The 13,734-nt window shown below is 38.4% G+C and overlaps 2 protein-coding genes across 2 annotated transcripts in view; one reads left to right on the forward strand and one right to left on the reverse strand.

Moving 5' to 3' along the window:
- LOC144055672 (dolichyl-diphosphooligosaccharide--protein glycosyltransferase subunit TUSC3) overlaps positions 1-7,553 on the reverse strand; it is a 53,184-nt gene extending 45,631 nt beyond the window's left edge. Inside the window, exon 1 of the mRNA XM_077571864.1 lies at positions 7,414-7,553. Within this exon, the coding sequence (XP_077427990.1) occupies positions 7,414-7,518 (105 nt within the window). The 5' untranslated portion in view covers positions 7,519-7,553. The remainder of the gene's footprint in view (positions 1-7,413) is intronic.
- Positions 7,554-10,922: 3,369 nt separating this feature from the next.
- sgcz (sarcoglycan zeta) overlaps positions 10,923-13,734 on the forward strand; it is a 265,996-nt gene continuing 263,184 nt past the window's right edge. Inside the window, exon 1 of the mRNA XM_077571991.1 lies at positions 10,923-11,473. Within this exon, the coding sequence (XP_077428117.1) occupies positions 11,435-11,473 (39 nt within the window). The 5' untranslated portion in view covers positions 10,923-11,434. The remainder of the gene's footprint in view (positions 11,474-13,734) is intronic.

Below are 13,734 nucleotides of genomic sequence, written 5' to 3' on the forward strand. Positions count from 1 at the left end.
AACTGCGTAGTACCTGGCGATTCGATACCGATTAATCACGATGCAAATCTATAAATTGATTATTGTGATTTTATTTTCTTTTATTCAAATTTGGAAAATACTAACATGTACACTACTGTATAAGATTTATATGAAAATGTATTTATTTATCTGAAATTTCAGGCATATAAGTGAGCCACTGCATTTAGCAAGCAGGTCTGTTTCATGTTTGAACAGCACTGAAATAAAATATTAAGGCTTAATGTTCCATTAATATAACATTATTCCTAGCTTAATGTGTGAATCCTAACCCTAAGTAAGACGTTTTGTTGAATATTCCCATAAAAAATTGCTTTTTAAAAATCGATTCAGCCGCATATCGAATCGATTCGAGAATTGTGCACTGTAATATAGCGATATATTGCCGAATCAATTTTTTTAACAACCCTAATTATTAGATACACATAAGCCTTTCAATTAATCTTTGTCTCTTAGCAGGCACACGTTTATCCTTTGTACTAGTTCACACAAAAAAAAAAACACAAGGAATGATGTGTTAAGTTGTTAACCAATCAAGCTACTCCTCTTGCAGTCTTGAGACATGAGAAGGCTGAGAGCAAGACAGGGAGAAGTAAGTAAATCAACTGACACAACCTAAGGACAGAGGTGGGAGTCAAGTTTTGCAAGTCACAAGTAAGTCTCAAGTCTTTTTCCTCAAGTCCAGAGTCAAGCCCCAAGTCAAGATTGACGAGTCCCAAGTCAAGTCCCGAGTCAAGACTGGGAAGTCTCAAGCGATTCACAAGTCCTACACTTCTGAGTTTCAAGTCCTTGCGAGTCATTTTAACAACATTGTAGATTATACATGTATAATGTATATGTATATGTATTATTTCAGGTGACCATTGCAATTCAAAAACTACGGGTCAAAGATGAAACCAAGAGTCAATAATGCTTGCACAGTGTTAAAGATTTGTAAGCCACAATCTCAACTCAGCAGGTAGCTCGGCCTATAACCTGAAAATTAAAGGCTTACTCAGTAGTTTATTTTAACGATTACATTAGTCCCTGGGAGCAGTATCAGGAACAGTACTTTGCAAACTCTGTCGCTTCGTAAATATACAAGTCTCAAGATATCCATAATTCTACTTGCACCTGACTAGCTGCCTTGGACATTTTGTCCTCTCCTTGCCCCTTGCTGACTCCAGATGCCTCAATATAGGAAGTGCTTACATTGGTTCTTTATTTGTGCAGTAGTCAGCCTTAAGACAGAAACACAACACAAGCCAGATATAATATCTAGCAAAGCTGAGGTGATGAACGAGCAAGTGTTGAAGGGCTATAAATATTCTTCGCTCTCCATGACTATTTCCTCCATTTCCTGAGGGGTATATAACAGGATTTAGAGAGGCAGGGGTCCAGTGCTGCTGCCCTAAGTTCCTTTTCAAAATTTTGTTTCATTTCTTTTCTACTGTCTGTCAGAATCTCAATGCCGAACTCTCGCCTTTTCCCTTTGGACTCAATTTTATCTCAAGCTATTATCCATACATACATAAATCATGGGCGACTGTTTGCGAAGGAAAATAAGGAAGATATATCTCCTGTCTGTGGACATCAAACTTCCAAAACCTGAAAGCATCAGTGGACATTTTCAGCACACTCTGCCATGACCACCTTCCTTCAGTGCACTTTTGCTGCATATTTGTGTCAATAAAAATCTACTGCTGAGCCCCAAAAGCCAGACCTGGGCAAAGTACCACCCGCAGGCCACATTCGGCCTGTTGGCCTTTAATGTATGGCCCATGTGAGATGAAGAAATAGAAATAAACCCGTATTAATCTGTGTACGCTATGCTACTTTTATTTTGAAAGCGGCATTTGCATTTGCATATGCATGTAAAGGTGTGTATCGGGTCATCTAAATGTCTGTTTAAGCTTAAAAAGAAATACAAATATTCCATGTTTCTACGTTGACCTTTTTTGCAGACGCACACAGTGGACAGGAAGTTATTGAGCTCCACTCCTTTACTTCTGGACTATTTTTGAAGCATCATCTGTAAGTGACTTTTAAGGCACTATTGCATGTGTAATGTAGATAATGATGGATGTGTGTGAACTAAATGGTAGTTAGTATTTGTTTGCTTTAACCGGTAGTCAGTATTGTCTCATACTTGTGATAAAGATAGCAGTGATTTTTAAAATCAGGTTTTCCGAAATCTTGTTCTTGCACTTTATAGTCTTTTAGTAAGCTACTTTTTATTTCTTTACTAAATTGCTTTTAAAATATATTTAACTTTTTGTTTGTAGCGGCTTTTTAATGTTGCACTTTTAATTATGTGAAGCACATTGAGTTAGTTACCTTGTCTATGAAATGTGCTATATACTGTAAATAAAGCTTCCTTGCCTTGCCTTAGTGCTGGGCGATATGGAAAAATTGTCTATCACGATATAGGCCATCCTATATCACGATATATTTTCAGTTATTCTTTAAAAAATTCTACAACACACTATCACTGTTTACATGTTCTCACAGATGTGTATCAAATGCATCCATTAGTAGTGCTGCTATGTAAAATGATCATATGCAAACAGTGACAGAAGAGGCACAGTGATATATTTTCACAAATTTGACTCATCTAAATAAAAGGGATTAAAAAAAAAAGTTCTGACAGAGATTAATTAAAAATAATTTAAAAAAAATATGATGAACTCTAATGTGCAATGTAATTTTCAGGACTACATTGTGAAAACAAATAACATTTAGTGATGTTGAATGTATTCACTTTAGTATATGCATCCATTTTCTGACTCGCCTATCAATATTAATAAACGTTTAATCCTCCTCCCGGCTGACGTACATGGCGCCGTAACAATCCCATCACTTCCTGTTTACCGAAGTGTGTAGCATGAATTTGCTAAGCATGTAGCATTAGTTTCTCTCTCCAGATACTCTTTGAATGCCTGCTATTTTGATGTTCAAAGTTGGACACGCTCCACTTTAACGCGGTCCCAACGAGAATTTTTTGAAAAGTGTAATCGATCACCCAAGCACATTAATGCCACGTACACGATAACATTAGCCGGTTAGCATAGCAAAGACAGCTTCTCCGTCTTTCTTGTTTGTTAATCAATCCTCGTAATCGCTTTGTGAGAATGTCGGTACTTGCAACTTTTATACGCCGCCTATCATTACTAACTTTAGCCAGCCAAAGCTCGTTGCTATGCTAGTAGAACCGATCTCATCTTGACTTGAATACGCGCTTGTAGATAATGTAAGAAACCCAGTGAAGCTTTTGGGGCTGCCCCCGCCATTCCATTTTTGGAAAAAATCAAAAATCCTTGTTTTAATGAGGCTTAAAATGCCCATATGATGTAGACACGCAAACGGCTATGCGAAACAGATTATTTCAAGCCTTGTGTTGGCCGATTTAGCATTTAATCAGCGACTAAACGTTGCACACAGTCAATAGAGTAGCTAAGGCAATTTTAAGTGAAAAATTAATTAACTATTCAATATAACCGTAAGCTATGTGATAGGGGTTCGTAGAGGAGGAAAGAAGACAAGTGCTCAGTACATCATGTTTCTTGGCACTTTTTCCGATGAAATATGATGAACTGTCACTGCACTAAATCACATGCTGCTGGCAAAATTGTCCTCGCTAATTAGCATTAGAGAGTCAGACTGGAGTAGATCATGACGATTCTTTGCTCATTATAAATAGAAGCAGAAATCAGTCAATCAAATCATTTTGAATCGAAAATCGATTCTGAATCAAATCGCAGACCCCAAAAAAGGGAATTGGAATTTAATTGTGAGACAGTCAAAGATTCCCGCCCGTACTGTTTTGCAACTGAATATCTTTGTATAAAGACAGTGAAGCTGTTAAAGTGTAAAAATATGTAATTTTATTTGTTTACTTATTTTTACTAAAATATTTGGTGTCACTGCCCATGTATCAATATGTATGTAGTCCAATTGAAACAATAAGGGGTGTACTAAAAATGAAAAAACAAACATACAAAAAGAATGGTTCAATTCTCCAGTCGCAATTAAATCATCTTTACTTTACTTTCACATTTATTTATAGCACACTGAAGGAAGGTTTGTTATAAAGCACATAGAATTTTGAACAGGGATTGCACAAGTTTTGGGCTCACTTGTCAAACTCCTAGACCATGTTTTCTGAGAACCACACGTAGACCAGTCCAGTTAGCTGCCTGCCAGAAACAACTTCAAAATAAAAGCAACCAAGACACTGATTTCCGTGTACAGTATTACTGTAGGGAATATTTGGGAAGATTTTATTTTGAAGTTGGCCTTCTCATCACGCAGGCATGAACAATTGTTGCGGTGTCTTCCCAATGGTACACCAATCAAACGGGTACCCGAGGCAGAAAACAATTCCACAAGCATTTGTTAGTGTTTTTTTAAATCAATGCACTCGAATTACTCATGGACTTGTTTCCCTCCTACAGCACTACAAAACTTTGAATGGAAAGTAGCAGGCAATTTAACTCTTTCACTGCCACTGACGTTTAAAGACGTCAAGTAAAAACCTACGCTTCACTGCCAATGACGTCAAAAGACGTCATCCAATGATTTTTTTTTTTTTTTTTGAAACGGGTAGAGGAAACCCTCCCGCATGTCTGGTCAAAGTTTCAAGTCTGTCTGTTGTGCCTAAGGACTATTTTTGGCCCCTAGAGGGCAGCGATGACTCTCTTTTGACAAGATCGGGTGGGCGTCAGTAGAGGCGGAGCTAGAGCGTCGAGCAGGAGATGAGAATGGAAGACAAAGGAAAAATGGCGGCCGGTCGCGAGGATCTCACACCCGAGACGTTTTTTTCAAAGACCAAAAGCATCGCTGAAAAAGCACATTGTTGACGATGATCATCATAGATGATGAAGATGAGGGTGACTCCGTGGTTGGAAAGCATTGACGCGGCAGTAGAAGACGTTAGATGGAGCTAGATGGAGGAGGGAACGGGCAATGGCGAGCGTTTGCAAGCAGCTCTACACTTACAAGACGAAAGGCATCGACCAACGCTAAAATAGTGCATTGATGACGACGGTGATCATACTCGATGATGATGAAGGTGAATCCGAGCTTGACGGCGAAATTGGAACCGCTGACGCGGCGGCTATTACGGTGTCGTAACGCGGAGCGCAACCGAGCACGCACAGGCGGACGTTCGATCGGACGACGGAGAGTGCCCCGAGTCCAATGCATATTCATCGGAGGAGTGTGTACAGTCTGCTACTTGCTTTTTATTCCCCGGAAAAAAAGGCCGTCAAGAAAGTGTAACGTTTGCACGCAAAACGGACCAATGTGAAAGTGAAAGTAAACTGTTGTACGAGTCCAGCGGCGTCTCCTTGCACGCAGGGGAGCGTTACAAAAGGAAAAACTGTATTTGAAACATCCACATAATTGTAAGTAGTACCACAGTTGCACACATTTGGAAATAGTTTGCGAAATTGTTTTGTCAAATTGTTACACTGTTGAATGGAAATAAACGTATTTTGCAATCAAAAAACACTTTTTCATTGTTGGTGAAAGCGTTTTACAGAAGTAAAGCACTATTTAGGTGTTTGTGGCATCATTCATGGACAAAAAGAAGTGTACAATTCACTAGAGTGCATGAAATAACATCGTTTCACAAAAAGCTCTTTTTCTCCGTTTTTTGTTTCAAAAGAGAGCATTTCGGTGAAAGTAACCATTTTCTATTGTTGATTACTGAAGAACGGAATAAGGTAGAAACAAACTTTTTTTTTCTGATGAAAGCTGAGAGTCCAATCTTTCATTTGGTAGTATGTGTGTTTCCATAGTCCAAACACAACATTTTCTGTGGACCTTGAAAGATCACTCAAAATGCTTAAATCGGCTGGCAGTGGGGACAACCCGTTTCTGAAAACGTCTGGCAGTGAAAGAGTTAATAAGAGCCTGGAGCAAAAATGATACACTACACACCTAAACAGGTCTGAAAACAAGAAATAAATTACATACAGCCAGGTAGAGCAGCCTACAAGGTTAAAAGTATATTAATGTAGTATAATCAATATTTATAATAACAATAATCAGGGATGTGATTTGACCAAAGTGAAATTATCTGAAAATTTAGCCGGGGGTCTGGGGGCCGCTGGCACCCAGCTAGGTCCAGGTCCACTCACATGACAAAGAAATAGACAAAACAACAGCATAAATTTTCAATGTATATTGAACTATCCCATATAAAATGGCAGTTTTAGTCAACTCAAAATCAGTCACATTCAAAAACATTGGACTGTCTTTGCTTTTAAAAACTATCACTGAGAATATCATCATATCTAACTAATGTGATTACTAAGTTAACACATAAATAATGTTGAAGAGTTCAAATTTCATGAACAAATAATTGTATCATGACCAAATGAAAAGTAACTCATATTAGAGCATACCACAAATGTCTTTGTTATAGCAGAAGATGTTATCTGTCGGAGTCATGTGCATACACAATGAACTACAAAAAAATAAAAATAAAATAAAATAAAAAAAAAATTTTTTTTTGGGGGGGAGATAAAAAAAGCGGAATTCCGCGAATTAGCGGAAAAATCACATTCCTGAATAATGTTCATTGATTTTGACTTTTGAGAACTGCACAATAAATGCTCTCAAAATTACATTACAGTAGATTTTTTTTCAGCTTTGCTCATTGACTATGCAACCCTTACAAATATGAATTGGGTTCAAACTGACATTTATATTTGAGTTTGTAATTGCCCCACTGGAAATATTTGTCTTAGACAAGAAAATAACCTACTGCTATTCACAATTTGAATTTAAGAAATAAACATGAGATTTATATGAAGAAGGAAACAAATTGTCCATTATTTTGACATTTATTAATAAACCCCTTGTTTCAAGTCCCTGAGATTAAATTTAAAAAATGTTAACAGAAAAGCAATACTTATGGTATCGGACCTGTCTGATGATGCTGGTTTCACGTAAATAATTAAACATTGAAATGTTGCACGCAGACGTAATCCAACGCCATGTGACAAAGCAAAGAAGCCAGTGCACACGTACGTTCTATCTACGTTTCAAAATTAACGTTTCATTTACTATTCTCAAACCTCGATTGCTAAAGTCCTTCCCGAGTGCTTTTCCGTAATATTAAGTGCCCTTTATTAATCAAACCATCTTGTTAGCGTCGAGCCTATATGAAACTCATGTAGAGAGAGCAACAGAAATCTATCCAATACCTGTAACGCGTAAAATCCAGCTAGAATTGTGAGCTTTATTCGAACAAGAAGCACCAAATGAATGATTTATACTGTCATCAACATCATTCGGAATCATTGGTACTTCAAATCCTGCTTGACGCGCCACCGCGCATTCAACCTGCATGACCCTATCGACACAATATTCTCCGAAATAAATACATTCTGGCGTTTAAAACGTTACCTCCTTCTTCTTTTGTCCTCCTCCAGACGGCAGACATAGCACCAGAAGCAAGAAAACACACAGGATCGGGAGGTTAGCAAAGGATTTCAACCAAATAGGCGCCATGACGGAAGGATGCTCTGGACAGGAGACACGTCTGTGCCAAGCGATTGGACGCTGTGTTGACCAATCGGCGCAAGGAGATTTCACTCGCAAACGCTTCTGGGTATTGAAGTTTTATTTATGGGGTACAAGGAGACAAAACCGTCCATTCATTTACTATACCGAAAAAAATAGCTATTTCTTCTTCTTTCTTTCTTTCTTTCTTTTTTTTTTTTTAAATCTACTAGTAGTTTATTACTCCTTTTATCTGTCACACAGAGATTTTCTTTTACATGAAAAGTGATTTTCCAATTATTATTACTATTATTATTATTATTATTAGTAGTAGTAGTAGTAGTAGTAGTAGTATACACAATGGCACTCAGCAGGACTCAGACCTGACCCATGGCTCAACAATACCATTTTGGATTTTTATAGATACTCACATCCTTCACAATGTCTTAATTTTATCACTAATATTTGTGATGTATTCAATGACAACAACAAAAGTTAAATAAATAAATAAATGGTGTTGCCATTTTTGATTCAACAGATATTTCTCTGATCAGATTGAGAATAAAAACAAAGCGGAAAATCATTGGGAAAATCATTTACAAATATATTTTACAATATCAAATAAAATGTTTCAGGGCTTAACTGGGGCTACACATACGAAGAAAGAAAACAATAATACATAATTGAAAAATAATTTTCTGCAACCATGCATTGATATACGCTGCAGCGTATTAAATATCCATCCGTGCTCTGTACCACTTACTTGCAATTGGGATTGTAATTTCGCTGTACAAATCAGCACTGTGAATTGTGTTAATTGGTAGCACTGAAATAATTCATTGTTTTTTTCCCTTTGTCCTTAAAGTCTTTAAAGTACTTAGCAAGAAAAATAACCACAAACTTATTTATCCATATTACATTTAAGTTGACATGCAATCCAGTACAGTCTCACTGTGATGCCAAATTATGCAGAGTGCTGTCAACATTGTTGCACCTTATATATATATATATATATATATATATATATATATATATATATATATATATATATATATATATATATATATAGAAAATTTCTGACAAAAAGTTTTGGCACTGAAGTGATATGATTCTGGAACATTTGCATATGTGAGCAAGCAGCTTGAGGTAACATGCCAAGTAAATGACAGACAGAATTAAGGGGAAGAAACTGTTTACAGTGCTTTAAAATGCAAGAGGAGGCCTAGGGACATGGTTGCAAGAGAAAGGCGTGGGGTCGGTGATGTCACGGTGCTGGCACAGGACCAGGTGACTTCATTTGAGGTCAGTGGCTCCCTTCTAAAAAATATGACAAAGGCTTTATAAAACGTCTCCCGAAAGACAGCACAGTGTTTATTGAAAGTGAGCTGCTGTTTGTGTGTGGAGCATATGAGTGTGAGTAAGGGAAAGCGGTTGAGCGAGCACAACATCAAAAAGGAGGGAGCGGGGAGGAGGGAAGATACTGGAGAATGGTGGGATTGCAGGCGAAGCGTTAAGCAATAGAGGTTGAGAAGGTTGAAGAGGGACAGAGTGAGAAGTGAATGGAAGAGAACAAAGAAGAAGCCAGGCAAAAAAAAAACAAGAGAAGGCATAGCGTATAGAGAACGAGCGAGACAGTCATTAATATGATGTTCGTTATCTCTCAGACTCCCTCAACAATTGTTCCTCTGTGTTCTCTGGAGTGTAGCATAGTCGGGCTCATCGTTGCGTGTGTGTTGATCAAGTATGCCTTTCACATACCAATGTGTTATTTTATACAACTGATACAACATTCAAGCTACGTGACTGGCAAGAGTGGTAACAGCAAGTAGAAGAATGAATAATTAATGGTGATGAAAGATTGTGGATTTTTTTTTTTCCCACCTGTGTCTTACGACAGCATCCACTCAAACTGGACATTTTTGTTCGGACATTCCCACCAGTGCTCCTGCTTCTCAGATTCAGATCAATTGATATAAATATATATATATCATTCCACTTTTTAAACTATAAATATAAAATGTTTTGTTGAATATTCCCATTAAAAAAATTATGTTTAAAAATCAATTTGGCCGCATATCGAATTGATTCAAGAATTGCGCGCTGTAAGATTGCGATATATTGCCGAATCTATTTTTTTTAACACCCCTTATATATATATATATATATATATATATATATATATATATACATATATACACAGTGCTGCTCAAAAGTTTGTGAACCCTGCAGGCATAATAAAATAATAAAATAATGGGGGGGCACGAACATCTTTACCAAATAAAAATTCACGAAACTCCTCTTGCTGTTCATATTCAACAAGGAAACGTGAGTAATTCTGCGAGAACATAATTAATTGTAGCATTCATTTGTCTGTTAGGTGTGTTTGTTTCCCCCCGCCATCGGCACTTAATGGTTTCGTCCTGCCTAAACAAAGCGTGATTGGTCCGATTGGAAAACAATCGGCTGCAAACGCATCAGCGGGAGCGGTACAAGATGTATGGGGTATATGCTATGGAGGAGGCGGGACTTCCAACTTCCTGGTTTTCACACATCAGCTTTTTTTCCGTTTCCTGTTTGCAACGTGTGGGCCGTGTCCCAGTTTGCCATTGTGCCCGTATGTTGGCCGTTCCTGTCGACGGGTGCGAGTGTGTAGTGTGTCTGTCTCAGTTCAGCGAGTTGAGACGCCCTGCGGTTGGGGGGCGCAGGGGTGGGGGTGCAAATGCTGGAACGCGGTAATCAGTGGCCGGAAACGAAGTCGGTGGCATCTACCCCATTCTCCGGAGCTTGTGAACTCATAAATACTGCGAGAATTCATCTTACTGGCAAGGTGAGAAGATCAGTCTGCAGGCTCTTAAATTGAGCTGATCAGTGATCATTTGCAGGTGTGAACGTTCTCCAGAAAATGCCCCGTTCACCCTGGAACAAAAAAAGCAAACAACAACAAACTTGGCACATAACTAGACCCACCAAATTTAAAGCCAGTAAGCCAGTGCATAAATACCAAATTTACGACTATTTACTAAAAGAAAAAAATATATATAAATAAACTGCTACTTCCAGTGTCTTACAGGAAGTTGTGGCCATGTTTTTTTTGTTTGTTTTTTTTGTCTACATCAACGCCCTCAGGACGTGGATAAAGTTTTGGAGCGACTTGTCTTTAAACCCTACAAAATACCAAGCTGACATAAGTGTGATTTTAATAATGTCAAGCTACCTGATTATTTTTCTTACTGTAACACACACACGCGTAAGCACGCACAGGCTACAGAAAGTGTCCACCGCTTAGCCTGTCCGTCTCTCTGTATGTTGTCTATACCACCAACTCTGCCGTTATTCGCATCTCTCTTCAGCAGGACCTCCGTGTCTCTGTCTCTCTTCCTCTCCCTCCCTCCTCTCTCTCTATCACTCTCGCTCCCTCACACTCAGCTCTCTTCCTCTTCTTACTGGGAGAGCCGCTATCTCTGGCGGTTTGCCGCATGGTCGCTAAAGACTCAACATCACCTGCTTTCCGGACTCTTCAACACTGCCGCGCCGGCACACGCCACACGGATGTAACGGCATTCACCGGACCGCACCGCAACGGGTCACCGGAGATGGAGGCAGAGGGATTTCTTACTCAGATGTAACTGAGACCCAGCTATAAGTGCACATCCCCAGCATGCGAAGATTGAACCACTTTGGCTGTATGACGGAGTCAAGATTTTAGCAACACGTCCACCCAGGAAATGCAACTCCACTGAGACTCCATTGCTGCGATCTAACGATGGCGATCGGGGAGATGTAGCAGGAGTTGGACACTCTGAAGAGCATCCGAACTTTTCTCAAATTCTATTTATAGGCATATATACCATTTCCTTGTTTTGGTCATCGCACGGGACTTCTATGCTGGTTCCAGAGTAGGCATATAACACGATTCGCCCTCATCATGGAACGTTCAGCATCTTTGGATATAGAAGCGCTCAAGGTAAGACGCTCGCCTTAGTATTATGCGGGGACAGAGTTAGGATTCACCGCGCTTGGATGCTGGGTAAATGGATGTATGGGTGGTCTTTTGGATGATGACTGTTTTTATGTTTTTATTTTATTTTTAATTGACTTGCAAGTAGGGAATCAGGTCACCGGAATGCTAACATTATACTAATGTCACACTTCTAGATTATTTTAGGGCAAAATATATACCAGAAAGGTGTGTGGTTCCCCAAAGCGGCTCATCACGCTCTGGCATTAAATGGATTGCAGCCGTGGTATGTCAATTCAGCGCGTGGGGCGAATTTCAATAATGCTGGGCTTGCACAGAGCTGCTGTGTGCGTCGGTGGGATGCTTGAATAACGGGATGGAAAGGTCCGATGGGGCGGATTCTATGTGCAAGAATTTGGGAGTGTGGAGTGGTGGTGGTGGTGGTGGTGGGGGTGTGGGGGGTGGGGGGGGGGGCGGTTGGTCCACCTTGCTGTTTATTTTTTCCTCTCCCTCATGTGCAGTGATACCACCAGTTCGTGATAATTTTCAAGTGCAATGCACAACACCCACTTGAAAGATATATTTGCTGGTGGAGTGGGTGTGATGCTGTTGGTACTTCTGACCAGAAATAGAGTATATATACAGCATTTCACTGCAAAAACATGAGGAAGAACTTATGGAGATAACGTTGGGCACGCCTGCACCATCGAATGAGATCCAATACAAAAGCAGATCAAACTTTTGGCTTATACAATAATAATATATATATATATATTTTTTTAATGTTTAATAGTTGTTGTAGTGGTTGTTGTGATGTTGAACTTCACTGCATTATATTGAGATTCAAGGTTCCCAATTTTTGGCTACCCTGTTTAACTAATTGAGGTGGGCAAAATAAAACAATATCTAAGTCTGATCCAGTGGTGTCCCTTCTGCTTTCATGGGTTTTCGCCATATAGGTCTACTCGGGCTTCGTCCCACATTCCAAAAACATGCATGGAAGGATAATCAAAGACTCTAAATTAGTTATGGTGTTGAATGTGAGTGTAAATGGTTATTTGTCTATATGTGCCCTGCAATTGGCTGGTGAGTGCTTGTTGCTTAAAGTCAGCTGAGATCAACTCCAACTCAGCTCACCTCACCCATGACCTTAATGAGGGCACATGTGATATAAAAAAAAAAAATGGATGGATGAATACCTTTCTGACAGTGTCAATCAAAAGCGAGTGTGTCTGTGAGGGGCTATATATTATTCAAAACATTAATAAAGCTAAAAATAACAAAGAAGTATACTACTTTAACTTATTCACTGCCATTGACGGCTATAGACGTAAAAAAAAAAACATTTGAACTATTTCTATTAGTTTAACATTTTTTTCCACTTTTGTTAATAAGAGTATGAAAACCTAGAATTTTTTTTATTGTACATTTAGAACAGATATATAATTTTTGATTGATTTGATTTATCGTGAGTTAACTATAACTAAGTCATACGATTAATTACAATTAAAAAATTTAATCGCCTGACTCCCCGAATTTTTTAAGAATCTTTTCTCTTTTTTTCCCCAAAAAAGATTATTAAAAAAAATGTCTAGGTTTTCATATTCTTGTTAACCAAAGTGGAAAAGTTAAACTAAAAAAAATAGTTCAAATGAATTTTTGATGTTTATAGGCGTCAATGGCAGTGAATGAGTTAATTATAAATATATTTATAATATTGTTTATCACGCATGTACTTAGTCAAATGAGCTTTGAAAAATACAATTAGTTTCCAGCAATAAAAAATGTTCCAGCTACAGAAAATAACGTACAGCATATAAACACACGGGATTGTGACTTTGGTCTAACGCAGATGGCAATTTTTCTTGGAAATGTAACTTTTCTTTATGCTACTTGCTGTTACTGGAAACCGACAATTAGCTAAATCAGAAAATTGAATCGATGCCATTCGCCTGGCGTTTGACATTTCAAGCAGCTTTTTACATGATCACGTTGCTGAGAAGAAATTGACTTTGATTCGGTGCACTGGTTGCACAGTCGAAAGATGAAAATTGACATTCTGGTTAAAACAAATGACCTTAAATGTTAGTCAACTTGACCTAAGGGACAGTTGGGCATATTGTATTTAGTCGTGCATATTGATTGTCTTTGTTTCTCCTGAAGCCATAATTTGCAACTTGCTTGTGACATGTATTTGACTTTAAGTGGATATGGGAACATACTGTATCAGAAAATGCCAAGTGCTGTGCATGATTTTTTATGGAAAT

The sequence above is a fragment of the Vanacampus margaritifer genome, chromosome 7 (genome assembly GCF_051991255.1).
Source record: "Vanacampus margaritifer isolate UIUO_Vmar chromosome 7, RoL_Vmar_1.0, whole genome shotgun sequence".
Classification (NCBI taxonomy): Eukaryota; Metazoa; Chordata; class Actinopteri; order Syngnathiformes; family Syngnathidae; genus Vanacampus; species Vanacampus margaritifer.